Source organism: Peromyscus leucopus, unplaced genomic scaffold (assembly GCF_004664715.2).
Source record: "Peromyscus leucopus breed LL Stock unplaced genomic scaffold, UCI_PerLeu_2.1 scaffold_1296, whole genome shotgun sequence".
NCBI lineage: Eukaryota > Metazoa > Chordata > Mammalia > Rodentia > Cricetidae > Peromyscus > Peromyscus leucopus.
In genome coordinates, this window is record NW_023504442.1 from 2298 (window position 1) to 29486 (window position 27189).

Below are 27189 nucleotides of genomic sequence, written 5' to 3' on the forward strand. Positions count from 1 at the left end.
CCACTTTTCTCCACTGATTTGTAATTTTTAAATACTTGTTTTTAAAATAAATTTGCAAAATGTTATGACCATGATTTATTCCCTTGAGGAATCCACATTATTTTTTATGACATGGTCTCTCATTGTTCTGGAACTCAGCAGTTAGGCTAGACTAGCTGGACAGACAGCTCCACGACTCTGGCTGTCTCTTGCTTGTCCATGGCTGGGTTTACAAATTTCCATCACCTCCCTAGTTAAGAATGAGGGTGCTCCCAATCAAACTCAGGTCCTCCAGCCTGTGTGCAAAGCTTTTCTGGTGAAATTATCTCTCCAGATCCATTTCATGCCTCTCATAAAAAAAATTCCCCAAACAGCCTGTCTTAACAAAAGTTTCATTGCTGTGAAGAGACATCATGACCATGGAAACTCTTATAAAGGAAAACATTTAATTGGGGTTGACTTACAGTTTCAATAGTTTAGTTGATTATCTCCAAGGTAGGAAGGTTGGAGGTACACAGGCAGGCATGGTGCTGGAGAGGTAGCTGAGCATTCTACATTCAGAGAGCAGACTGCAGGAAGAGAGAGGGAGACACTGGTCCTGGCTGGAGGATTTGAAGTGTGAAAGTCCACCCTCACTGACTCAATTCCTACAGCAAGGCCACACCTGCTCTAACAAGGCCACCCATCCTATGTGCCACTGCCTTGTGACAAAGCATACCAATGCTTGAGCCTATGGGGGTCATTCTTTTTCAAACCACCACACAGCCTCTCAGCTGCTCCTTGGGATGACAGGCTCTCCCATGGCTGGGGTTCATCTTTAGTCTGCTGGCCTGTAGGAGAAGAAACAGTGTCAGTGTGGCAGCCATGCTGATCCTCCATCTGCCTCTCAGCTCTTCTCTGTGTTCAGACAACATCAGGAGCCCAGGGCAGCAAACAGCTCTGCAGCAGACATTCAGGGACAGCTCTGAGAGTCACCAGGACCTGAGGACAGTCCTCAGCTGTCCTTCTGCACAGCACAGCCAATCAGAGGACAGCTCTCCTGGTCCTTTGTCCCTTGTCCATGTCCTTCTCCCTCTGCTTCCTTCCCTGTCTTGAACCCATGTCACCTCCCTGCTTTCCCTGCTCTGCACTCACCACGCCTCCCTTTTGTCTCCCTTTGGCTCTCTAGCTTTCCCTGTGAGTGCAGGCTGCTGCCACCCTGCAGATTCAGCCTCAGGGTTCGAATCCCAGTCAGACTTCTGCTGCCTCTCAGGCTGCTGCTCTCCAGCTCTCAGATGCTCCTCTTACCTATTGGAGGGCTGAGCCCTTCTGAATCCCAGGGGCCACATCTTCAAACTTTATTTCTGCTCTCTGTTACACTCCACTCTCTGCTCATCTCTGCTCCTGTCCTGCAGTCTTCTAGTCACCATGGCTTTAGATCTGCTCTGAACACAGTCCACACTTGGCTCTTGTGTTGTGTGAGCACAAGGTCTCAATGAGCCCAGGTTGACCTGCAACTTTCTGTGTATCTGCAGATGACCTTGAACTCTTGATTCTACTCTCTGTCCTTCCCAATACCTGGATGAGGGTGTCCCCTACTGTGTCTCCATGTTGTTTCTTCGAATCTTTGTTAATTTTAGAAGACAATTCATTTATTTTTACAAAATTCAATTGGGATTTGAATTCTGATTGCATTGGATTTTTCGAGTGTTTTGCATTGTAAGGACTGAATGTATAAAAATTTCCCTTATGCTAATATCCTTACATATTTTAGTATTTTCATACTTTCAAAATTTATTTTTCATCAGTATGTACCTTGGCATGTGTGCACACATGTATGGATGGTTGAGAGGATGCTTGGAGACATTTGTTATGAGAGGGATGCAAGGGATCTGGAGAGATGATTCCCTCAGGAAAGCCTTGCACACAGGCAGGAGGACCTTGGGTTCTGTCCTGAAGGAGCTTTCACCTATGTTTTTGAGACGGGTCTGTCGTTGGCTTCTCACTGATTGGGCAAGGCTGGCAGCACAGTCACTGTCAGGGATCCTACAATCTCAGCTGTCCTCGTGTCTGCCAACATGGCCAGCATTTAAGTGGGTCCCGGGGATGGAACCCGTGTCCTGTGTTCCTGGGTGAGCACTTTACCCACTGAGCTATGTCCTGGCTGTTGTGTAACTTCTCAGCACTGTTCTGTTTTTAGGGTACAGATCTTTCACCTCCTTTATTGCAGCTTTTCCTAGACATATTCTTTTCATTTGTGGGTTTATTACTCACCATGGTTTTAATTTCTGTTTTAATTCCATATCCTCAACTCAAATAGCTCTATTCAAATGAGCAGTTGTCCCCTGAGGCACCCACATGGCCCCTTGAATCCCTTAGCACAGGCTCTGTGTTCATCTGCACTTGCTCCTCTGATTTCCAGCTGGGATTCTAAGGAAGGAGGTGCAGATTCAGTCCTGGGTGAGTTCTGCCTCCTTTCTCTCCCTGTGTTCTCTGAACTCCGCCCTGCACAAGCTCGTCCTTCTCCATGTCCACAGCTGAGAAAACTCAGAGGGGAAGCTCAGGTGAGGCCTGTCCTGGACCACTTACCTTGGCTTCCACCAGAGGAAGACCATCAACACACAGACGGGGGTTATGAGCACAGCTGTGGCCACCACCACTCCGACTGTGGCTCCCAGGTTCACAAGTGAAGGATTCCTCTGGCCCTCTGTGTCCTCCAGGCCAGCTCTGGTGACTGCAGAGGTGACGATGGAGGGGCTCTGCATGGTGGTCCTGATGCCTGGGGAGAGATGAGGAGTGAGCAGATCCCTGGATGAGGGAGGGATGGGGTGAGTGTCACCCCTTGTCTCCTCTGTGGGATGTGGGATGGGGAACAGTTGTTAGAAGTTCACAGAGGGAAACACATGCTGAAGGCTGAGACTCCAGGAGAGCAAGCTCAAATGTTCACTCTCCACCTGTCCTGGAGCTGTGTCCTCGGATTGTCATCTCGTCACAGATAATTAGGCCATGGAAATCCAGTTGTTTTTGTCATAGATGTAGGTAACATGCAGACGACTCAGTCCTTAGAGGGTTGACTGCTTGTTGACTTAGAACCTGATTTTGAACCCTAGTGTTTATATAAAGAGCTGGATGAATTTGTCATGGCCTTTAATCTTAGCCCTAGAGCCGAGGGCTGGTTCAAACCAGCCTTGTCTATGTATAGAGCTCCACACCAAACACAACTGAGTGAGCTGTGATCCCAGTGCTGAGGATGGGGAGACAGGCATGTGAGTGGAGCTCACTGGCCAGCCAGCCTTGTCTACATGGCAAACTTGAAGCTAGTGAGAGACCCTGTCTCAAAAATAAAGGAAGGACACCTGAATGTGTTTTCTAGCCTCCACATGCACATCATGAAATGCAAACATTCACACACATGCCCCTCAACCAACACACCTGAATAAACAGACCCACATGTTCACACATAGAGAGAATACAGAAAATGTACAACAAAAATACTTAATTTTGGCCATAAATGTACAGCTCAGTGCAGGGTGGAGCACATCCATTCACTCTACAAACATCACTAAGGTTAAATTGCACACCATTTACCTATTTGGATTCACTAAAACAACAGTTTCCAACCTGTGGCTCACTACCTCCACAGTGGTAGACTATAAGACATCCTGCATATCAGACATTCACAGCATGATTCATAATAGTAGCAACATCACAGTTATGAAGTAGCAATGAAAATAATTTTATGGTGTGCGTGGTCACCACAACATGAGGAACTGTACTAAAGGGTCTCTGCATTAGGAAGGTTGAGAACCACTGCTCAAGAACCATGAAACAGCTCCTTTCTCTCCCTTCCCTCAGCACTAGCAGCTGCTGGTTGACATTACATCAGGTCAACATGGCGGCCATAGAGACTGCACAGAGAACTGTGCTGTGGGCGTCCTCTCACAGGGTGGCTTAGTCCAGTCAAGAGCCACAGCTGGCTGTGGTGGCACAGGCCTCTAATCAGCACTTGGGAGATAGAGGCAGGTAGATATCTGTTAGTTCCAAATCAACCAGGGCTAAAAGGTGAGACCCTCTCTTATAAAAACCAAAACACCAAATATAAATATAAAAATATACAAAATGTAAGAAAAAAAGCCACAGAGCAAGATTGTGATCAACAACTAAGCACAGAGTCTCCCAGCTGCTGCAGGGCCATGGAAGAGCACAGGGGTAACAGTCACAGAGTGACCAGGCTGGACCTCAGTGCTCCCTGTGCATGGGACTGCAGTTACTTCTGCTGCAGAGGAGAGGCAGGGAGCAGAAGACAGAGCAGCCACATCATGAAAATGGGGACATTAGTTCCCAAGAGCCTTGGAGCTTGTGTGGGAGAGGTGAGGGTAAGAAGGTAAGGAAGGAGAGAGGAAGTTGTGAAAGTGGAGGAGACAGGGAGTTGGGTAGAAAGAGGTGAGGGATGTGTGCTGGGGAGCTAGGAGGGGAAATGGGGGACTGTGGTGCTAGATGGCAGTTGACAGTGGGACTGGAGGACTCCAAGAACATCCAATGGGCACCTGCTGTTTGTTCTGGGCTTAGGTTGGAGCTGTGTGGAGATGCTCCATACAGGGACTCACTGGAGCCCTGCTATGGACCAAGTGAGTCAGTTACATCCTGGAGAAGTCACTCAATTGAGGTCCTGGAGAAGTGGCCTGGCCTGAGTGTTAGTTTGGGACAGGTAGGGGTGAACTGACTTGGGAGGGGGCATGTGGAATCCTAGAGAGGGCTTGGGTTCCATCTTATCAGAGAATGACAGACAAGGTCAGAGGAGGCAGCAAAGACCTGTCAGGACCACAAGGTAAAGATCCTGTTGGCAGAGGCCTGGACAGAACCACAGGAAAGGAATATGAAAGAAATCTCAGAGTCGTGGAGACTGAGGTGACATTGAGGGGACAAGGAAGCCAGAGGCATTAAAGCCAGAGCCAGGGTGGCTCACCAGGTGTGATGGTCAGCTGGGTGCCTTGAATTGACTGCACAGTCTCCAAGCCGTGTTTTGTGTTCAGATGAACTCGGCAGAAGTACACTGTCTGGTCCTTCTCCTTCAAGTCCAGGATTCTGAGGACTCCGGATGTCTGAGGCTGTGTCCAGTTCAGGATGAGCCGGTTCTTGAAATGCTCATGTATGAAACCCGAGGAGGAGTTGTAGATAAATTCCCCATGGAAGTGCTTCCATCTCCAGAGAATCCTCATCTGTGGATCCTTTGCCAACTCCCAGGGGAAGTAGAAGGAGAAGGGGATCTCGATGGAGCCGCCCTGGACACCAGAGAGGCGTGCTGTTTGGTTGACCCCAAAGGGTATTTCTCTTTTGGATCCTGCTGAGTTACCTGGGAAGGATGGGGAGAATCTGAAGCTACTCCAGGGGATGGAGAGGACAACCCAGAGCTTTCTGAGCCATCATCCACAGGTAGGTGTGGGACACAGAGCAGGACTGTCCCTGTGTCCCATTGTCTCATATGGGGCAGGACAGACAAGGAAGTGTTGGACTGGACCCACTCTGAGGATGAGCTCTCTCTTGGGGCACAGAGCACTGGCTGGCTCCTCTAGCAGACCTCTGTCCACATGACAGCCTGCTCTTCCCAGCCCCACTGGCCCCTCCTGTGGTTAGGGCAGAGTTCCTGCTAACAAGGTCCCCACCACTCACCAGCTTGCAGACAAGCAGCTGACATCAGCAGAAGCAGGATCCAAGTCATGGCCTGATTCCCTCCAGGAAGTGAGACCAGCAGAGCCATCAGGCCAGAATGGAGGCCCTGTTCAGGGACCTTGGAGTGCTCAGGAGTCAGGAGAGACTCAGGGTAAAATGACCCACATCTCCTGGGCCCTATTCTATGGAGGAGAGATTGGGGACAGGTCCTCCCTATCTCCATCTCCTTGTGACCAGCAACTTCCTTCATGATTCTCGCTTCTTCTTTCTCAAGCTGCAGAAGATCCGCCCTGTGGTCACTGACAGGATGGCCATGCCCTTGATCCCAGCCCCTATTTTTGACAGGAAGATATGGAACTGACCTCACCATGCTGGCCTCTCTTCTTTTCTGCCTTGTCCTCCTGTTTTATCAAGTCTTGACCATTTCCAATGTGACCTGTAATCACTGTTTCCTCACCTCCTGATTTCCTCTACTCCTGTGCTCCCCTTCCTCATCTGTTTCTCATTGTGTGTCCAACCATGCTGTCTGTCTGTCTTCTGTCTCTCTCTCTCTCTCTTCTCTCTCTCTCTCTCTCTCTCTCTCTCTCTAATAACCTCAGGCACAGAAGTGGTCAGTTTCTGCTACTTCAGACTCAATGAGGATGGAGGTGATGAGGAAACACATTCCGTCCCAGCCCTAGCTCGGTGTCCCCACTATCATCTGCTCTTTGTCCTCTTCTTGTCCTTCAGGGACTCTGCACAGCACCCGGCAGAACCAAGGCCCAGTGGACACTCTCACCCTGGCCTGCTCACTGCTGCCGAGTCTGTAACTGCCCTGGGCTTCCTGGGTGATTATCTCCCTCCCCTAGTCAGTGACTCCAAAGCTACTCCAGTTTCTGAAGGAGACTCTCTACCTCCTACCAATCTTCACACACCTCAGAAGAGGATGCCAAAGATCAGAGAAGCCCTGGAACATGTCACATGACTGTCACATGGCAGGCTGACTGGACTTCATCCCATCAAGTACTTGTAGTCCTCCACTCCACACAGACTTAGGCTGCCTGCCCCGTTCAGCATCTGAAATCCCCTCAAAGGACTTGGATTTGCTGTTGGGTTCCCAGGGGATGTTTCCACATAGCATTTTAGTGACTCCTTCTAGCTGTGGCTGTTCTAGAACCTTCTTTGGATGAAGTGAGCAAAGAAGGATCAGAGCAGCAATGTGTCACTCATGACATATTACCTGGGACGTCTCTGAGAGTGGACACAGATGACCTGTGCCTGGGGTGGAGGTGTGAGAGGTGGGGGCAGAGGCTGTGGTGGCCACAGGGCTGGTTCTGTAGTAGGCTCATCCTACCCTTCCTCATGACATGGTTCCATCAGTTCTGTGGAAGACATTGTTGTTCCAGAGGAAGTGGCATCATTCTCCCTGAGTGACATGTGCAGAGGCGACTTCCCATTTCCTCAGATTCCTGCACTGATTGCCTTCTCCATGCTTCCCTGCAGGTGGCTGTGCAGCCGCCTCTGTCACATCTGCTGTCTCTGCCTTCCTCACAGTCCCCATGGCCCTCAGATCCCTTGACCTGAGGTCTCATGGACATGGACCTCATTCTCATGGCCTCATTGCCAGCTGCACATGGACACACTTCTTATTCATCCATCATCCTTGGAGATGCAGAGGCACAGAATCTTTAGGATGAGTTGGCCCCAGACAGACAGACAGACAGTCAGGAGAGGGGACTGGGCCTATTGTACTGTCAGGAGGCCCCCTCTTTATCAGATGGGGTCTCAAGTAGGCCCAGATGTGCTCTGAACTTGTAGCCCAGGATGACCTTGTACTCCTGGAGATCCCCTCTCTGCCCTCCCAGAAGCTGGGGTGAGGGTTGTGTCCCATTGTACCCTTTTGTTTACTGCTGGAGACTGGTTCTGTGTGTGCCAGGCAGGTAAACACTCTACCAGATGAACCTTGTCTTTAGCCTCGGAGAGGTCTGAGAGTGTGTCCTCCTGGTCATGAGTACTCACCTCCAGGCCTCATTTGTCCTTGTCCTACTGTCTGGGGTCTGTGGGTAAAAGGTCACTCAATTTCTAAGTCACCAAGGAGGGGCTGGGTCTGATAGACTGCCATATGGCAGGTGCTGGTCCCCAGAGTTTTTTACACAACAGGCTCTGGTTGGTTCCCCAGGATCCCAGCTGCCCCTTGTGCTCAGCCTCACTGCTGCCACCTGCTTGACCCTGAGTCCCAAGTCATGGGCTCTGTTCTAGTTTCAAGTTCTCTCTGGAATGACCATAGAGACTCTGCTGTGGGATGATTTCTGTCTAAGACGCTGTTAACAGTCTCCTGTAATGCCAACTGTGTTTCTTCCAACAGCAGTGACTGGGCCCTGCAGCCATGATGCTTTCACAGGGGAGGGGCACTTTCTGTGGAAGAGCAGCCTGGGGCTGTGGTGTGCACACGTGGGGCTTTTGTATACATGTGACCATGGGGAGTGTCAGACTGCAGTGTGAGAACCTGGCTGCTGCTCAGAATGTAGCACATGTGTGCCCTGCCCCACAGAATAAAGAAGGAAGTGTAATTTTAAATATTTAAACCCAGGGTGGGCTTGACATAGGGATGAATTCCTTTAATTTTAGTTTTTGGGAGCCAGAGGAAGAGACAAATGGATCTCTTTGAGCTCCAGGCTCTCATGGTCTACATATACAGTTTCAGGATCTTGTTTCAAAAAACAAAAGCAATCAAAAAAACAAACAAAAACCAAAGCAAAGAACATAAACCAGCAAAAAACACAAGGTGAATGGTGTTCTGAGTAGTAATGCCTGAGGTTATCCTCTGGTTTCCACATACATGAGCACAGACTCACTTACACACACATGCCCTTGAACAAAGACACACATAATCATGCAAGGCACCTTTCACAGCTGATCTGCCACCACATGACTACCCAGTCCTCATCCTGAGTAAACATGGTCTCCTAGGCCAGGCTGTGACCCTTCAGACTCCAGTTCCTGATGGTGTCCCAAGCATTCAGACTCTGATTTTATACCCAGCTGTGTTTTCCCATGACAGTGGTGGCAGAGAACAGGCTCAACCCTTCCTGTTTCTGTCTGAACCATCCAATTCTAGAAAACTTCCCTCAAATAACCCACGTTGCAGACCACTGTAGACCCTGTGAACCCAGACACAGCAGATAACTCATTGATGTAAACTGTCTGTCTGTCCACCCTTCCTGTCACACTAGTCTCCTAGCACTGAGTGAATTCTTTTTCTGAATGACAACATACAGACCCAGAGTAACCTGTCCAGACTAGGTCCTGAGGAGAGTGGAGGAGATGCTAGAGAGGGTGGAAGGATGGCGGCTGGTGGTGTAGACAGGACACTCAGGCTGCACCTGAGACTTTACATTAGCTCAGTTGCCCCGCCCCCATCTGACCTCTTCTTTCTCCCTAGGATGACTTCATCATCTTCATCTCCCTCATGTGCTGCCAACCTCAGCATGAGAACCTCCCTGCACCCCTGCCAGGGGAGCCCCAAGAAGGGCCTCTATACTGTGTCCTAAAGACCCAGTGAGTGGGGCTGGGTGTCCAGCTCAGTCTCCTGCTCCTCTGGATGAAGTCTCCCAGCTTCTGTAGACAGCCAAGGCCAGAGGCAGAAACTCACAAAACACTGAGTTTGAGGTCACAGAAATGGAGAAATCCCAATTTCCTTTTCAACATTATATATTGCTTAAATAAACTATTAATAGTCATAGAATTTGTTTGAGTGAAAAAAGAAAGAGCTAGTGACATCTTCAAGTTCTCTGTCTCCCACCTAAGTGAAGTAATGGATGACCAGCCTCGTTTACTTGGCTGACTCTTTGGAGTTAAGGTTAACTTGTTGTTTGGTATTGAAACAGCGTCTCATGTAGCCCAGGCTGACCTCAAACTCAGTAGGTACTAATAACAGCCTCCAGTTCATGATCTTGCATCTCTACTTCAATCATTGGATTACAGACATGCCACCATGCCTGGCTTCCTCTAGTCCTTCTTTTAACTGACTGGCTCAGGCCAGGGAACACAAATCCCAAACACTGGTAACCAGACTAGAACCCATGTGTGTTCCCCATTCCAACAGTAATGTTCCTTCACCTGGAGGGGATTTGACCTAAATGTTAGTTCTTTGCTTTGGGCTGCTTTGTTTTTTCTCTTTTTGAACAATGGAAACTGACATGTCAAGTCACATGACCACTGGAGTAACAACTTTGAGGCTCCTTCCCTGTGCTTAGCTGACTGCAGGGAGGAGATGATGAATAGACACTCCCATAGATGACTGGCCAGACCCTCATCCTGGAAGCCTGCTGCTGTGAACACCCAGGGATGCTCAGAGGAGACACCACCCCAGCTGACAAGATCACTGTGACCATGGCTGCTGCTGAGTTCAGCCTCAGGAGGCTTGGATCCAGTTAAACCACTGCAGACATCTTATAGCTGTCCCAGAAGACTTCCTTCAGCCATGAGAAGCCTGGGTGACTTCTCCAGGACCCCTCCTGTCTTCTCTAGTCTCATGGGAATTGGGGACCGTTTCTTAATAGACTCATCAAGTTGATATGCCATGAGACATGATTAGTAAGTGTGGTGACATATTGTGCACCCCAATAAATTTTATCTGGGGATCAGAGGGCAGAGCCAGCCACTAGATTAGACATGGATGCCAGACAGTGATGGCACATACCCTTAATCCTATCACTGGGAGACGGAGATCCATGTGGAGATCTGTGTGGATCTCTGTGAGTTCAAGCCCACACTGGGAACAGAGTCATGTGTGTTAGCACATACCTTTAATCCCAACACTTGAGATCTCAAGGCTTTGCTTGGGAAGCATATATGCCTTTAATCCTAGGAAGTAAGATGGCTGGGCAGAGAAAGGAATATAAGTTGTGAGGAAACAGGAACTCACTGTTCTGAGTCTGAGGATTTCCTAGAGGTAAGAACTAGTGGCTGGCTTGTTCTATTCCTCTGATCTTTCAGCTCTCACCCCAATAACTGGCTCCATTTTTTAAAATAAGACCGTTTAACACTTTGTGTTATGAACTCCATGGACAGACAGGAAAGGCACTCTTGTGCTCTCATGATCAGAGGAAGACAGGATGACCTGAGTAGAGCACACATGGCTGAAGTGGGGGTTTTCTTCTTGTATCCTTTCAAGGACCAGAAGGGGTGAGATGCAGGATGAGTAGGCATGAATCCCCACTTTGAAGTAAACTGACCTTCCTGGCGAGAGATCCTGGCCCCTTGAGGTCTGGTAGCTGGAGACTGACTGACAATGTTTGTCTCTGAGAAGGAGAGGACAATTTTCCAGAGTCAGTTTTCTCCTTGCACTACTTGGGTTCCCAGAATCAAATGCAGGTCATTGGGCTAGGCTACAAACACCTTTTCACACTGAGCTATCAATCTGCTCCACACTTTTCTCATGTCCACTAATATGTAATTTTGAAATACTCCCTTTAAAATAAATTTAGAAAACATTATGACCATGATTTATCCCCTTGAGGAATCCACATTATTTCTTATGACATGGTCACTCATTGTTCTGGAACTCAGCAATCAGACTATACTCCCTGGACAGACAGCTCCATGACTCTGGCTGTCTCTTGCTTGTCCAGGGATGGGATTACAAATTCCTGTCACTTCCCTGGCTTATAATGTGGGTGCTCATAATCAAACTCAGGTCCTCCAGCCTGTGTGAAGGCTTTTCTGATGAAATTATATCTCCAGGTCCCTGGCATGCCTCTCAGTAAAAAAAATTCCCCAAGCCAGGCGGTGGTGGCGCACGCCTTTAATGCCAGTACTCAGGAGGCAGAGTCAGGCGAATCTTTGTGAGTTCAAGGCCTGCCTGGTCTACAGAGCTAGATCCAGGAAAGGTGCAAAGCTACACAGAGAAACCCTGTCTCAAAAAACAAAACCAAAACAAACAAACAAAAACTCCCCAAACAATGTGTATTAATCAAAGTCCATTGCTGTAAAGAGATGCCATGACCATGGCAACTATTATAAAGGAAAACATTTAATTGGGGTTGGCTTACAGTTTCAAAGGTTTAGTTGATTATCCTCATGGTGGGAAGCTTGCTGGTACACAGGCAGATGTGGTGATGGAGAGGTAGCTTAGTATTCTACATCCCGATTGGCAGGCACCAGGAAGAGAAAGGGAGACATTGGTCCTGGCTTGAGCATTTGAAGTGTGAAAGCCTGCCCTCACAGACTCACTTCCTCCAACAAGGCCACACATACTATGTGCCACTGCCTTGTGATCCAGCATACAAATCCATGAGAGTATGAAGGCCATTTTTGTTCAAACCACCACACAGCCCCTCAGCTGCTCCTTGGGATGACAGGCTCTCACATGGCTGGGGTTCATCTTTAGTCTGCTGGCCTGTAGGAGAAGAAACAGTGTCAGTGTGGCAGCCATGCTGATCCTCCATCTGCCTCTCAGCTCTTCTCTGTGTTCAGACAACATCAGGAGCCCAGGGCAGCAAACAGCTCTGCAGCAGACATTCAGGGACAGCTCTGAGAGTCACCAGGACCTGAGGACAGTCCTCAGCTGTCCTTCTGCACAGCACAGCCAATCAGAGGACAGCCCTCTTGGTCTTTTGACCTTGTCCATGTCCTTCTCCCTCTGCTTCCTTCCCCTGCCTTGAACCCATGTCACCTCCCTGCTTTCCCTGCTCTGCACTCACCATGCCTCCCTTTTGTCTCCCTTTGGCTCTCTAGCTCTCCCTGTGAGTGCAGGCTGCTGCCACCCTGCAGATTCAGCCTCAGGGTTCGAATCCCAGTCAGTCTTCTGCTGCCTCTCAGGCTGCTGTTCTCCAGGTCTCAGATGCTCCTCTTACCTATTGGAGGGCTGAGCCCTTCTGAAGACCAGGGGCCACATCTTCAAACTTTATTTCTGCTCTCTATACAAGTATATTGCACTCTACTTGTCTCTGTACCTATCCTGTAGTCTTCTTCTTAACATACAATTAAATCTGCTCTGAAGCCACTCAACACTTGTGGGGTTTTTTTTGGTGTGTGTCTGTGTGTGTGTGTCTCTCTCTCTCTGTGTATGTGTGTGTACAAGGTCTCCATGATCCCAGGTTGATCTTTAATTTGCTATGTACCTGCAGATGACCTTGAACTCCTGAATCCCCTCTCTGTACTTCCCTAGTGTTGGGATTACAAGTGGTTCCCCCATTGTGTCCCCATTTTTGTGTTCTTAGAATCCCAATGAATTTTAGAAAACAAATCTACAAAATTTTGTATCACTACAAAAAAGTAACTGAGATTTGATTGGGAATGCATTGAATTTTAGTGTTTTGCATTGTGAAGACTTATTGAATAAAAATAACCATTCTGCAAGTATCCTTGCATTTACTTCCCTAAATTTTTAAAAATTTATTTTTGATGCAATATGTAAATGTGTGCGTACATTTGCACTTGTGCACACATGTGGATGGCATCAGACAACTTTGGACAGTATCCTGAAGGAGCTGTCCACTATGGTTTTAGGGACAGGTCTGTCATTGGTTTCTCACTGACTGGGCAAGCCTGTCAGCACAGTGAGCCGCAGAGACCCTACTGTCTCTGCCTCTCCACGTATCTGAAACATCGTCAACTCTTTAGGGGGATCTTGAGGATGGAACTCATGTCCTCCCGTTTCTAGGGCAAGCACTTTACCAACTGAGCCATCTCCCGGCTGTTCTGTGATTTTTCACACAGTGTTTTGTTTTTAGGACAATTTTTTGCCTCTTTTAGGGTAGGTTCTTCCTAGACATGTTGTTTTCATCTGTTGGTTATCACACACCATTGTCCTAATTTCTGTTTTAATACCATATCCCCAAGTCAAACAGTTCCCTTTTCACAGGCTCCACTTCCTGTGAGATGTTATCTCTGAATGCTGGTCTATCTCAGACCTTGTTTAGATGCCACAGCTCTTTCCAAATGAGCAGTTGTCCCCTGAGACACATGAGTGCCCCACTGAACCCCTAGCACAGGCTCTGTGTTCATCTGCACTTGCTCCTCTGATTTCCAGCTGGGATTCTAAGGAAGGAGGTGCAGATTCAGTCCTGGGTGAGTTCTGCCTCCTTTTTCTCCCTGTGTTCTCTGGATTCTGCCCTACACAAGCTCATCCTTCTCCATGTCCACAGATGAGAAAACTCAGAGGGGAAGCTCAGGTGAGGGCTGTCCTGGACCACTTACCTTGGCTTCCACCAGAGGAAGACCATCAACACATAGACAGGGGTTATGAGCACAGCCGTGGCCACCACCACCCCGACTGTGGCTCCCAGGTTCACCAGTGAAGGATTCCTCTGGCCCTCTGTGTCCTCCAGGCCAGCTGTGGTGACTGCAGAGGTGATGATGGAGGGGCTCTGCATGGTGGTGCTGATTGCTGGGGAGAGATGAGGAGTGAGCAGATCCCCTGGATGAGGGAGGGATGGGGTGAGTGTCACACCTTGTCTCCTCTGTGGGATGTGGGATGGGGAACAGCTGTTAGAAGTTCACAGAGAGGGGATCACATGCTGAAGGCTGAGACTCCAGGAGAGCAAGCTCAAATGTTCACTCTCCACCTGTCCTGGAGCTGTGTCCTCAGATTGTCATCTGGTCACAGACAACTAAGCCCTAGAAGTACAGCTGATTTTGTTGTGAAGGTTTGTAACATGCAGATAAGACTCAGTCTATAGAGTGTTGCTGCTTTCTGCATCAGAACCCAAGTTTCATCCCTAGTGTTCATATAAAGAGCTGGTTTAAGCCAGTTTGACCTTTCATCTTAGCCCTAGAGCCAGAGGCAGCCAGGTCTCTGTGAGTTAAAGCCAACCTTGTCTATACATACTTAGCTCCAAACCAAACAGAGCTGAGAGAGTTGTAATCCCAGTACTGAGGAGGCAGAGACAGGCTTGTCCCTGGGCCTCACTGGTCATACAGCCTAGCCTACTTGGGAATGTGGAAGCCAGTGAGAGACATAGTCTCAAAAAATAAGGTGGATGCCACCTGAAGTTATCCTTTGTCCTCTACAGGGACATGAACAAATGTGCACATTCATGCGTTAACACACACACACACACACACACACACACACACACACACACATATCAGATCCACATGATCACACACACTGAATTCATAATGTATAACAAATGTGTAATCTTAGGCATAAATGCACAGCTCAATGCAGAGTACACTCGTTTTCTCTACAAACATCACTATGGTTAATTTCCACAACCTTTACCTATTTGGATCAAAAACCAGCAGTTCTCAACTTGTGGGTCCCTAACCCCACAAGGGTCCCATATGGGGTATCCTGCCTATCAGTTATTTACATTACAAATTCATAGGAGTATTGGAATTAAAGTTATGAAGCAGTAACACAATAATTACATGGATGGGCGTCACCACAGCACCAGGAACTCTTTTAAAGGATAGGCAGGGAACCACTGCCCTAGACCTTTCCAACAGCTCCTTTCCCTTCCCTGAGCCCTGGCAGCTGCTGGTTGTCATTACATCAGGTCAATATGGCAGCCGTAGAGACTGCACACGAACTGTGCTGTGAGTGTCCTCTCACAGGCTGACCTTAATATAGTCAAGAGCCACAGCTGAGCATGGTTGCACATGACTGTCTCAGCACTTGAGAGCCAGAGGCAGGCAGATTTCTGTGAGGACAAGGCCAGCCTGGTCTACATAGTGTATTTTGGGACAGCCAGGAATATATAGTGAGACTCTTTGTTGTAAAAACCAAATATAAATAAACAAATTAATACCCACAGAGGAAGGTTGTGATCGATTACCAAGCACATAGTCTCCCTCAGCTCCAGTATGGCCATGTGTGGAACCACAATGTGACTAGGATGGGTCTCGGTGATCCCAGGGCATGCATGGGCCTGCAGTTACTTCTGCTTCAGAGTCAGTCAGTGCTCTGTCTGGAGACAGAGAGCCACATCATGAAACTGGAGACACGGTATTGAAAATCCTGGGGGCTTGTGTGGGAAAGGGGAGGGCAAGGAAGGAGGAAAGAGAGTTGGGGAACTGAGAGGAGACAAGGGAGTGGGTGGAGAGGTGAGGGATGTGTCCTGGGAAGCTAGGATGGGTAATGGAGACTGTGGTGACAGGCAGGGGTTAAAACTGGATTGTAGGACATGAAGAACATCCAATGGGCACCTACTGTTTGTATTTGGCTTAGGTTGGGACTGTGTGGAGATGCTCCATAGATGGACTAATTGGATCCTTGCTGTCGGACCAAGTGAGGCAGCTACATCCTAGAGAATAAATCCACCTCGAGGTAATGGGGAATGGTTGAAGTGGGAAGAACCACAGTATTAGATTTGGAACAAAAAGGGGGTGAACTAGGGTGGAGGACCCGTGATGAAGCCTAGTGTGGGGTGGGGTTCCCTCTGAGCAGAGAATGACAGACCAGGTCAGAGGGGCAGCAAAGGCTTGTCACAACTACAGGGGAAGATCCTGTTAGCAGAAGTCTGGGCAGAGCCACGGGAAAGGAATATGAAACAAAGCTCAGAACTGTGGAGCCTGAGGTGACATCTAAAGGACAATGAAGCCAGAGGCATCAAAGACAGAGCCAGGGTGGCTCACCATGGGTGATGGTCAGCTGGGTCCCAGGAATCGACTGAAACTTCTTCATGCCTTCTCTTGTGTTCAGATGAATTCGGCAGAAGTACACTGTCTGGTCCTTCTCCTTCAAGTCCAGGATTCTGAGGACTCCGGATGTCTGAGGCTGTGTCCAGTTCAGGATGAGCCGGTTCTTGAAATGCTCATGTATGAAACCCGAGGAGGAGTTGTAGATAAATTCCCCATGGAAGTGCTTCCATCTCCAGAGAATCCTCATCTGTGGATCCTCTGCCAACTCCCAGGGGAAGTAGAAGGAGAAGGGGATCTCAATGGAGCCGCCCTGGACACCAGAGAGGCGTGCTGGTTGGTTGACCCCATAGGTTCTTTCCCTGTTCGGTTCTGCTGAGTTACCTGGGAACAATGGGGAGAATCTGAAGCCACTGCAGGGGATGAAAGGAGAACCCAGAATTTCTGGCACTTCACCCACAGGCCGGTCTGGGACACAAGGAAGGCCTGTCCTTATGGCTGGTGGGACAGAAAAGACAGAGAAGGGATGGGTTGAACTAATCTGAGGATGAGCTCTCACTTGGGGTTGAAATGACAAGCTGGCTCCTCTAGCAGACCCCTGTCCACATGACAGCCTGCTCTTCCCAGCCCCAATGGCCCCTCCTGTGGTTAGGACAGAGTCTCTGCTAACAAGGTCCCCACCACTCACCAGCTTGCAGACATGCAGCTGACATCAGCAGAAGCAGGATCCAAGCCATGGCCTGATTCCCTCCAGGAAGTGAGACCAGCAGAGCCATCAGGAAGGAGAGGAGCCCTGTGCAGGGACCCTGGGGTGCTCAGGAGTCAGGAAGAATCAGTGTAAAGGGGCCCACAACCCCAGGGCCTTCTCATGTGGAGGACAGAGTGGGGCAGGACCTCCCCATCTCCACCTCCCTGTGACCGGCAACTTCCTTTATCATTCTGGCTTCTGCTTTCCCATGCTGCAGAAGATCCTTCCTTGAGGTCACTGACAGGATGGCCATGCCCTTGAGCCCAGCCCCCATATTTTACAGGAAGATATGGAACTGACCTCACCATGCTGGGCTCTCCTCTCCTCCACTTTGACCTCCTGTCTTGTCCAGTCTCGTCCATTTCCCATGTGGTCTATAATCACTGGTTCCTCACCTCCAGATTCCTCCACTCCTGCCCTCCCCTCCTCAACTTTATCTCATTATGTGTCCCACCATGCTGATTGTCTGTCTGTCGATCTGTCTGTCTGTCTGATTCGCTAATAACCTCAGGCACAGAAGTGGTCAGTTTCTGCTCTCTTTAGACACAGCGAGGATGGAGGTGATGAGGAAACACATTCAGTCCCCAGCCCTAGTTCGGTGTCCCCACCACCATCTGCTCTTTGTCCTCTTCTTGTCTTTCAGCGACTCTTCACAGCACTGAGCAGAACCAAGGCCCAGGGGACACTCTTGCCCTGGTCTGCTGTCTTGCCTAGTCTGTAACTATCCTAGGCTTCCAATGTATTGTCTCCCTCCCCCAGACAGTGACTCAAAAGCTACTCCAGTTTGTGCTCAGCCTCTCTGCTGCCACCTGCTGGCCCCTTCATCCCAAGACATACACACTGTCAGACTCTAGTGGATGGAACTCAATTGAATCCACATAGGGACCCTGCAATGAGATGTGATTTATGTCCAGGAGGCTGTAATCAGTTTCCTGTAATGCCAGCCATATTGCCCATATTAGCAGTGACTGGGCCCAGAAGTCATGACGCTTTCATGTGGGAGGGGCACTTTCTGTAGTAGAGCAGCCTGGAGTTTTGGTGTGTGCAGTGTTTGGGAGTGTCAGTTTGCAGTGTTAGTACCCGGCTGCTGCTCAGGCTGTGGCACATGCATGCCCGCTCCCTGTAGAATGAATAAGTAAATATAATGGAAAAAATTAAACCCAAAAATGGGCATGGTGGTTCATTCCCTTAATTCTAGCATTTGGGAGGCAGAGCTGCCCAGATGAGTGAGCATCTGTTAGCTTGAATGTAGACTCGTCTATATATTGAGTTCTAGGCCAGCCAGGGGTACATAGAGAGAACTTGTCCCCACCCCCAAACAAACAAACAAACAAACAAACAAACAAAAACAAGGACCAACTAACCAAACAAATAGTCCAAGGTGCATGGTGTCCTGAGTAGGAGTAATGCCTGAGGTTGTCCTCTGGCCTCCACAAAGAGGAGCACACACTTCCTTGCACACATATGCAGCTGCACACAGATACACACAATCATGCAAGGCACGTTTCACAGCTGATCTGCCACCACATGTTTACAAAGTCCTCATCGTGAGTAAACATGGCCTCTCCAGGCCAGGCTCTGTGACTCTTCAGATCCAGTTCCTGACAGTGTCCCCAGCATTCAGACTCTGACATTATACTCAACAGTCTCAACACCCTCTATTTCTCTCTGAATCATTCATTTCCAGAAACTCCTCTCAAATTACCCACAGTGCTCTTCCTCTGGGACCTGACCCTACAGATATCACCATTGATGAAAACTGTCCATCTGTCCACCCATCCTGTCACACCACCTATCCTCCCACTCATGATTTGTTTACATCAGTGACAACATACAGATCCAGAGTCACCTGCCCAAACTGGGTCCTGAGGAGAGTGGAGGAGATGCTAGAGAGGGTGGAAGGATGGCGGCTGGTGGTGTAGACAGGACACTCAGGCTGCACCTGAGACTTTACATTAGCACAGTTGCCCCGCCCCCATCTGACCTCTTCTTTCTCCCTAGGATGACATCATCATCTTCATCTCCTCATGTGCTGCCAACCTCAGCATGAGCACCTCCCTGCACCCATGCCAGGGGAGCCCCAAGAATAGACTCTATACTGTACTAAAGCTCCAGTGAGTGGGGCTGGTGACCAGCTCAGTCTCCTGCTCCTCTGGAGGAAGTTTCCAAACTTCTACAGATAGCCAAGGCCAGACACAGAAACTCACAGGTCACTGAGCCTGAGGTCACAGAAATGGAGAAACTCCCAATTTCCCTTCAACATTATATATATATTATTTAAAGAAAATATTAATTTTCACAGAATTTGTTTAAGAGAATCTAAAGAGGAAACTGGTGACATCTTCAAGTTCTTTGTCTCCAACCAACGTGACTAATGAATGACCAGCTCCATAACTTATCTGGATTTTTATGAGATTTGCTGTTCGTTTGGTTTTGAAACAGAGTGTCATGTAGCCCAGGCTGTCCTCAAGCTCAGTAGGTACTAATGACAGCCTCTAATTCATGATCTTACTATCTCTACTGTCAATCATTGGGGTCACAGACATAGGCCACCTTGCCTGGCTTCCTCTAGAACTTCTTTTAAATGACTGGCTCAGGCCAGGGAAAACACATCCCAAGCACTGGTAGCCATGCTAAAAGCCATGTGTGCTCCCCATTCCAACAGTAATGTTCCTTCACCCTGAGGGGATTTGACCTCAATGTTGAGAATATTGGTTCTGTGAAGTCTTTGCTGTGGGCTCCTTTGCTGTTTTTCCCTTTTGAATAATGGAAACAGACATGGCAAGTCACATGACCACTAGAGGAACAGCTTTGAGGCTCCTTCCCTGTGCCCAGTTGTCTGGAATGAGGAGATGATGAACGGACATAGATGTTCATTGATGACTGGCCAGACCTTCATCCTGGCCACCTGCTTGTGTGCACACCTCAGGGATGCTCAGAGGAGACACCACCCCAGCTGCCAAGATCACTGTGACCCTGGCTGCTGCTGAGTTCAGACCTCCTGGTCCTTTGTCCCTTGTCCATGTCCTTCTCCCTCTGCTTCCTTCCCCTGTCTTGAACCCATGTCTCCTCCCTGCTTTCCCTGCTCTGCACTCACCATGCCTCCCTTTTGTCTCCCTTTGGCTCTCTAGCTTTCCCTGTGAGTGCAGGCTGCTGCCATCCTGCAGATTCAGTCTCAGGGTTTGAATCCTAGTCAGACTTCTGCTGCCTCTCAGGCTGCTGCTCTCCAGCTCTCAGATGACCCTCTCACCTATTGGAGGGCTGAGCCCTTGGGAAACCTGGACCCTTCTCATATGTGATTCATATACATGCAGGCAAAACAGCCATATACACAAATAGAATTATACCTTTTGTAAACAATCCAGTAGCATCTCAGCCTCTAGTGAGACCTCATGCTCTTTATACTGAATTTTGTCTGGTGTAAGCTTGTGTAGATCTTATACCTGCTGTCACAATCCCTGTGAGTTCATATGTGCAACTGACCTCTTGTGTTCAGGAAATACTGTTTCCTCCACTTCTGGATCTTACAAAGTCTATTGCCCTGACCCTCCTTTCTCAAAGATGCTTGAGCCTTGGGAAGAGGGGTGTCGTATGTCCCCATGAGGACTGAGATGCCACAGTCTCTTATTTACCGGACGTTGGCCAGTTGAGTGACTCTGTTGATTGTCACCTGCTGCAAGGAGAAGCATCTCTGACAAGGTTGAGAGACACACACATCTGTGGGGACAGCAGTGAAGTTGTTAGAGTCACTTTAAATCTGTGTCCATTAAGTAGAGGATGGGAGTGGATTTTCCTTAGGGCCTAAGATTTTTCTGCACACAGGTTTTGAACCTTTTCACAGTGCCAGGTCTGGCTTCCAGTCTTCTATAAGAGCAGCAAGCTGTCCCAACTGCTGATCCATTCTTCCAGCACCTGACATTTCAGATACAAATGTACTAGGTAAGGCTCAGAAGTGTTCAGCTTTGTTCAAGACCCATGATGAACACACAGCTAACACAAGGCTGGAGTCCAAGTGTGACCTGAAAGCCCATACTCCTCATTCTATCCTTTCAGATGCTTTAAACATAAGAATCCAGAAATCTGGCTTGTAAAACATCAGGATAGGATGACTTAAAGGGACTCTCAAATTGTCCTTTGTTCTCTTTAGGCCCTAAAAATTAAGGCTCCTGAAAACAAGGCCTCAGCACCAACTTACCTGAGGAGAAGGAAATTAAAATTGTATCAAGTGCCCTGCTCCACCAGCTCCACACGGGGCTTGTCCACTGGGAAAGGAAGGTCCTGGGCCTCAGGAGCCCCTGACACAGGAGACAGCAAGTTTCCCCCCTGAAGATCATGGTTCCAGTGACCTGGACTTGGAGCAACTCATGGAAGACATTGGAGAGGCAGAGGAGAGAGGGGAGTCGCAGCAGAGGGATGGCTCAGAAGAGTTCCTGGCGGGCCTCTTTGAGGAGTAGTTTGCTCTGGTCCTTCTACTGCTGACTGCCTCTCAGTGATCCTGAGCAGGTTGGTGACTTGCTCTAGGCTTCAGGTTAGAGCTGTGCATCATGGGTAATAAAGCAGGGCTCTGGGTCCACTGCTTAGGCTGTGCATCCTTTTATGTCCCTATGGCAAACTGCCCTCTCTGGAGGGTATAGGAGGCTGGGGACAGCAGCAGGACCCAGGCCTGGGGAACCTTCAGAAAAACATCTCTGTGAGTCCTGGCACCCTAACTTCCTGGGAGGGTCACGGCCTTAGGAAAGCATTGTGACCATCTGGTGTTTAGTTCCCTGTCTCACACCATCCATCTAGGGTTGCTGCTGATGTCCAGTGTGGTGGTCCATGGGAACCAGTCACTGTGTACTGGTTATTACCCTCCCAGATGTGGGTGTACATCTTGTAGAGTGGCTGCCATCACTGGGGCATCCCTTGCCTTGGGCAGCTAGAAAAAAGTGATAGAGGAGGGAATCTTAGAGGGCCAGAAGTTAAGGGTCACACAAGTGACTCTTAATTAGATTCATTTAGGCAAATTCTGTGGATTTTTATTATTGTTGTAAGAAAAGTCTAGGAAATTAGAAAAGCAAACTGGGAATTTCTATTTTTCTCTGAGCTCAAACGCCCTGACATGTGGATTTCTGTCTCTGGCCATGGGTATCAGTGACCCATGAGTTGTTGTCTCTGGTTATGGGTATCAGTGGAAGCTGGGAGTCTTCATACTAGAAACACAGTTGACTCTGAGATCGTCACCCAGACCCACTCATTTGGTCTTTACGATGGAGTACACATTCTCTTCATGGGGGTTCCCAAGGACGGGCTGGCAGGGTGGTGTTCCTGGGGAGGTTGGGCTTGAGCGGGCAATGGAGGCATACACGATGTTGTTATCCTGCGGGAACAAGAGGTTGGATGACAGCAGTGCAGTTGTGGCCACCATAAAGCAGCAGCAGCTGGTGCAATGCAGCAGCTGCAGCCTGAGTGTCCTGTCACACCTGCAGCAGATGCAGCCTGAGTGTCCTGCCCACACTTGCAGCAGCTGCAGCCTGAGTGTCCTGCCCACACCTGCAGCAGCTGCAGCCTGAGTGTCCTGTCCACACCTGCAGCAGCTGCAGCCTGAGAGTCCTGTAACACCTGGAGCAGCTGCAGCCTGAGTGTCCTGCCACACCTGCAGCAGCTGCAGCCTGAGTGTCCTGCCCACACCTGCAGCAGCTGCAGCCTGAGTGTCCTGCCCACACCTGCAGCAGCTGCAGCCTGAGTGTCCTGCCACACCTGCAGCAGCTCTAGCCTGATTGTCCTGTCACACCTGCAACAGCTGCAGCCTGAGTGTCCTGCCCACACCTGCAGCAGCTGCAGCCTGAGTGTTCTGCCCACACCTACAGCAGCTGCAGCCTGAGTGTCCTGCCCACACCTGCAGCAGCTGCAGCCTGAGTGTCCTGCCACACCTGCAGCCTCCACCCTTCTGCCTCCTTCTTCAACATCCCTTTAACTTCCCTCAGGCCTGAGTCTGAGTGGCTTACCTTGGTGTTCACTTTGAGGTCCATATATTGCCCTAGAGAAAAGGAACACAGAGTGCTGAGGTCAAGATGTGACAGGAAGGGAGGCAGATGGCTGGGAGTCCCAACAGTGAGGTGAGGACTTTGGTTATATGGGAGGGACAGAGTGAAGGAGGGAAAGGTGGAAATACTGAGGGATGCTCATGGGGAAACAGGAAGCTGGCAGAATTTACCTTCAGGTTCAACATTCTCAGTGTTTTCAATGAGGTCCCTGCACAGGAACAAATGGACAACATATCAGAATCTGGACAGGAAAGGGTTAAGACATCAGGTGCTGGGCTGCAGAGATGGCTCAGTTAGGAAAGTAAGTGTCACATAAACAGGAAGTCCTGATTGCAAACACAGGACCCACAGGATGCTGGATGCTGGAGAAGCAGAGACAGGCAGATACATCCCTGGAGTTTACTGGCCCGGACTAACAGAAGAGCTCTAGATTTGGTGAAAGACCCTGTCTCAAAAGATAGAGTGGAGGGCTGGAGAGATGGTTGATCTGGCAAAGTGCCCACTTCACAAACATAAAGACCCAAATTTAGGTCCCCATGGACCCATGTGAGAAAAGGTGACACAATGTACCTGGAGGGTGGTGATAGAGAGAGGAGGATCTCATTGAAGCTCATTGTCTGGGCAGCCTGGCCAAAGTGATGAGCTTCAGGTTAGTGAGAGACCCTGCCTCAAAATAAATATTAAATAAATGTGGGAGAAACTGAGGGGAGTCACTACATATTCCTCTGGCCTCCACACACATGTACAAGTGCACACACATGCACACACACACACACACACACAGGAACATAAACAGAATGAAGAGAAACTGAGGAAGACACACCATTGATCTGTGGCTTCCACACACATGGACACACGTGGATGTGCACCTGCACATGTACACACAGGAACAGTAACAACACACAGAACTGGGCACGGTGGTGCAAGCTTGTAATCTCAGTGCTCAGGAAGCGGAGACAGGGGACTCCTGATGTTCAAAGGCCAACCAACCTAGTCTAACTGGTGAGTTCCAGACCAGTGCAAGACTCTGTCTGAACAAAACCTAAGAACAGCAACAAAAACACCCCCAAAACCCAAGGAGAAATGACTTCATGGGTAAGGCCAAGCCATCAAGACTGACAACCTGAGTTTCATCCCAAGGATCCAAAAGGTGGAAGGAAAGAGAAAGCTCTCAGAAGTTGTCCTGTGACCTCCCATGTGGGCCATGTCAAGTTATACTCACACACATGTATGCACATTCACACAAACAGATAAAATGTAATAAAATAATTATTTAAAAGAGTGGATGGCACTGGAGAACACACAAAGACATATACACACACACACACACACACACACACTCACACACACACACACAACACACAGGAGGCTGGATCCCTCTCAATGGTCTCTGCCATCCTCAGTGACTCAAGATGACATCACGGTGTTCGGCCCTCAGAATTAGACCTTCTCTGGAAGAGAATGAGAGGCCATTGGGAAGGTGGCCTGGCCGAGGTCTCTCAGCACTAGCAGAAGGGAGTCATTCTAGGAATCGGCTTGTCCTGGGTGGGAAAAGAGGCTAGAAATGGGAAGAACCAAGTCTATTCTCTCTCACTACCTGGAAAACTAGAAGACAAGAAAGTTTCAGATCTCCTGGGTAGGGGCTCAGGCTGGGTTCAAGCAAGAAAGGACCTGAGATGGGACTGGAGGAAGGGCATCTGGCCAAAGAAGCCACAGGGAGAGGAGAGATGGAGGAAGCTGGGATGCAGTGTTGCTGTGGATGATTGAGTTATCTGCACAAGGCCCTGGGTTCCATCCCAGCACCGCATAAACCGGATGTGGTTCGATGCCTGTTCTTCCAACAGTTGGGAGGTGGAGACAAAAGATCAGAAGTTCAAAGTCATCCTTGGCTACAGAATGAGTTCAAGGGAAACATGGGCTAAATATGAGCTTTTCTCAGAAAAAAGGGGTTGGAAGAGGGAGGTTCAGAGCAGGCCATGTACAGTAGGAAAAGAAGAGACAGGAGAGAAGGGTGGAGATGTTGGGAGGTGAAGAGAAAAGGGTAAGAGATGTGGAAGATCTGGAACAAAGGATTCTGGGGCAGCGGGGCTCACTGACCATAGAGAAAGACAAAGAGAAGAAAGGGAAGGATGGGAGAGCTGTTGAATCCAGGCGGATGTTCAAGGCTGAGAGGAAACAGAGACAGAGAGGGCAGCCCAGGAAATGGAAGAAGAGAGGGAGGAAGTCTGAGGCCTAATGGGGGTGTTGTTCTGGAAGGAGACTCCTGAGACCCTCTCCACTCCTTGTCACTGAGAATCTGGTGTCCTGAGGAGGGAGATGTCATAAACGAAAAGCAGGGAGCAGACAGGAAGAGTCAGTGGTTAGGGAGATGTGAAGAGCCCTCGATGTGGTTCTCCTTTTTTTTTTTTTTAATGTTATTTGAAGGAGACTGGAGGGATGGCTCAGTGGTTAAGAGCGCTGGCTGATCTTGCAGAGGACCCGGATGGCACTCACCTGGCTGGGGTTTCGGCTTTAGTCCTCTGTCCTGTGGGGAAGAAACAGTGTCAGTGTGACTTCAGTGATGACCGTCCACCATCCCTCTCAGCTGTCCTCTGTGTGCAGACCACCTTCAGAGGACAGGGGAGCAGAGAACCTGCCCCAGGCAGTCAGAGAGGAGCCTGAGCTCCCTCTGCTGGGCTGTGTCCTACACAGCAACCTCCCCAGATCTCTGCTAGGTCCATGTCCACCCCTGTCTCCTCTGCTTCCTTCACCAACCTTGAGTTCCCTCACTCCACACCTGCCTCATCTACTCTGCTTTCACCAGCCTTCCTTTTTGTGACTTTGGAGACCGTCTATTTCTGGGTTATATTTCACTCTACTGATCTCTTTGTCTTGGTTCATACTATGCTGTTTTAGTGATTATAGTGTTTTTTTTGCCACTTATTTATTATGTGGAAGGGTGTGCCACAGTTTATATGAAGGTCAGAGGGCAACTTGCGGCCATCAGTTCCCTCCATCATGTGGCTCCCAGGCTTGGACACTGACACCTTTTACCCTATGAGGGCTACCGTGTTCTTTAGAAAAGTCTATTATTCATTTATTTATTTAGCTACAGTAGGTTTTAAAGTTTTTTGTTATTGTTATTTTTTTAGAGTTTTAAATTTATGTGCATATGAGATGCCTACAGAATTCAGAAGAGGACTTCAGACTGGCCTGCAGCCAGAGTTACAGGAGGTTGTAAACTGCCTGATGTGGGTGCTGGAGCAGAACTCAGGTTCTCTGCCAGAGCAGCAAGTGTTCTGAACTCCTGACCCTTCTCTCTGTGTTTTCTCTTTTGACTTATAAGCACACTTTCCTTGGTTGTTCTTTGTTTTTTGGACAGCTCTGTCAGATCCACATAAGCACTTCAACTGTAACCCAAATCACCTGGTCAGGCCACCGCTGTGCAGTTTTGAGTGAAAAATCTTCACCACAGGCTCACCTATTTGAACCCTTGGTCATATTGGAAAGGTGTTTTTTGCGTGTGTTGAAGATGTGGCTTCTCAGTGTCCTGCTTCAGCTGCCCCACCATTATTAACCTTCCTTCTGGACCACAAGCCAAATCCAATTCTTCCTTCCACAAGTTACTTTTGATTATGAGGTTTTATCACCACAGTGGAAAAGTAACCTCCATTACACACTCTCAAACAGACTTCCTCTTTCTGTCCCTATATGGCTTGGTTGTTTCACCAGAGTGTTTCTCAACACACTTAGACTTGTTCCTGTTCCCTGGTCCCCGTGTCATCCATATAATCACTGAGTGTTTTCTTGAGGTCTTCCACATCCAAGGATGACTTTGAACTACTGATCCTCCTGCCTGCCCTTCCACACACTGGAGTTACAGACATGCACTACCACACCAGGCTAATCACAAGGTCTGAAAGCTTTTGCCTGGACATTTTCCTGGTTCTGGCCATTCATCCCATATGCAGCTCCACTGTGGCAAAGTGACACAGCCTGGTCCCCTCCAGTCTGTTCTCCACTGAGCCATGACTGGACTGTGGGGTTCACAGACTTAGCCCTGCAGAACCTCACTTGAGGAAGCGGCTTCAGGTAGAATCCCAGTGAGGTTAGCAGTGCAGGGCTGCAGTCACCAAACAAACCACAGCAGCAAACAGACCCCAGGTACTCTAAGCTCAAGCCCAGAGCCTGACTCTCGACTCAGGAGGAGGCCGTCAGGGATCTGCCCTGGGGAGGCAAAAA

General features: G+C 49.0%; 2 protein-coding genes and 1 long non-coding RNA gene across 6 annotated transcripts; all 3 read right to left on the bottom strand.

Annotated features, from left to right (window-relative positions):
• Positions 1-406: 406 nt before the first annotated feature.
• LOC114687976 (paired immunoglobulin-like type 2 receptor beta) lies at positions 407-17149 on the bottom strand. 3 transcript variants are annotated; one of them, XM_037201739.1, is made up of 4 exons: positions 16883-17149; positions 16192-16578; positions 13810-13999; positions 407-809 (listed from the first exon to the last, which is right to left on the bottom strand). In XM_037201739.1, exons 1-4 carry the CDS (start codon positions 16968-16970, stop codon positions 797-799), a joined length of 678 nt encoding a protein of 225 aa, XP_037057634.1. In that variant the 5' UTR covers positions 16971-17149; the 3' UTR covers positions 407-796. The 3 variants fall into 3 exon arrangements, with proteins under 3 accessions (XP_037057634.1, XP_028718441.1, XP_037057635.1); XM_028862608.2 differs by lacking the exon at positions 407-809 and adding an exon at positions 11926-12007 and having other exon boundaries at positions 16883-17145; XM_037201740.1 differs by lacking the exons at positions 407-809; positions 13810-13999 and adding an exon at positions 14732-15524 and having other exon boundaries at positions 16883-17146.
• LOC114687975 (paired immunoglobulin-like type 2 receptor beta) lies at positions 816-6155 on the bottom strand. Its single transcript, XM_028862607.2, has 4 exons — positions 5629-6155; positions 4925-5311; positions 2548-2737; positions 816-1401 (listed from the first exon to the last, which is right to left on the bottom strand). The coding sequence occupies exons 1-4, from the start codon at positions 5996-5998 to the stop codon at positions 1317-1319; spliced, it is 1032 nt and encodes a 343-aa protein (XP_028718440.2). The 5' UTR covers positions 5999-6155; the 3' UTR covers positions 816-1316.
• Positions 17150-21096: 3947 nt separating the features above from the next.
• LOC114687968 lies at positions 21097-27160 on the bottom strand. 2 transcript variants are annotated; one of them, XR_005090546.1, is made up of 5 exons: positions 27022-27160; positions 25462-25492; positions 23139-23176; positions 22930-22961; positions 21097-22301 (listed from the first exon to the last, which is right to left on the bottom strand). It is a non-coding gene; the product is annotated as an uncharacterized LOC114687968 (long non-coding RNA). The 2 variants fall into 2 exon arrangements; XR_005090545.1 differs by lacking the exons at positions 25462-25492; positions 27022-27160 and having other exon boundaries at positions 23139-23498.
• Positions 27161-27189: the final 29 nt, after the last annotated feature.

Bases quoted from the DNA above. Each gene is read 5' to 3' on its own strand.
- LOC114687975 (XM_028862607.2), bottom strand. From the start codon at position 5,998: ATGGTGAGGTCAGTTCCATATCTTCCTGTCAAAAATAGGGGCTGGGAT. The intron at 5,312-5,628 runs GTGAGTGGTGGG...CATCCTTCCCAG, and splicing joins AGCTGCTTGTCTGCAAGCTG to GTAACTCAGCAGGATCCAAA. The intron at 2,738-4,924 runs GTGAGCCACCCT...ATCTCTCCCCAG, and splicing joins CCAGCTGACCATCACACCTG to GCATCAGGACCACCATGCAG.
- LOC114687976 (XM_037201739.1), bottom strand. From the start codon at position 16,970: ATGGCTCTGCTGGTCTCACTTCCTGGAGGGAATCAGGCCATGGCTTGG. The intron at 16,579-16,882 runs GTGAGTGGTGGG...CATTGTTCCCAG, and splicing joins AGCTGCATGTCTGCAAGCTG to GTAACTCAGCAGAACCGAAC. The intron at 14,000-16,191 runs GTGAGCCACCCT...ATCTCTCCCCAG, and splicing joins CCAGCTGACCATCACCCATG to CAATCAGCACCACCATGCAG.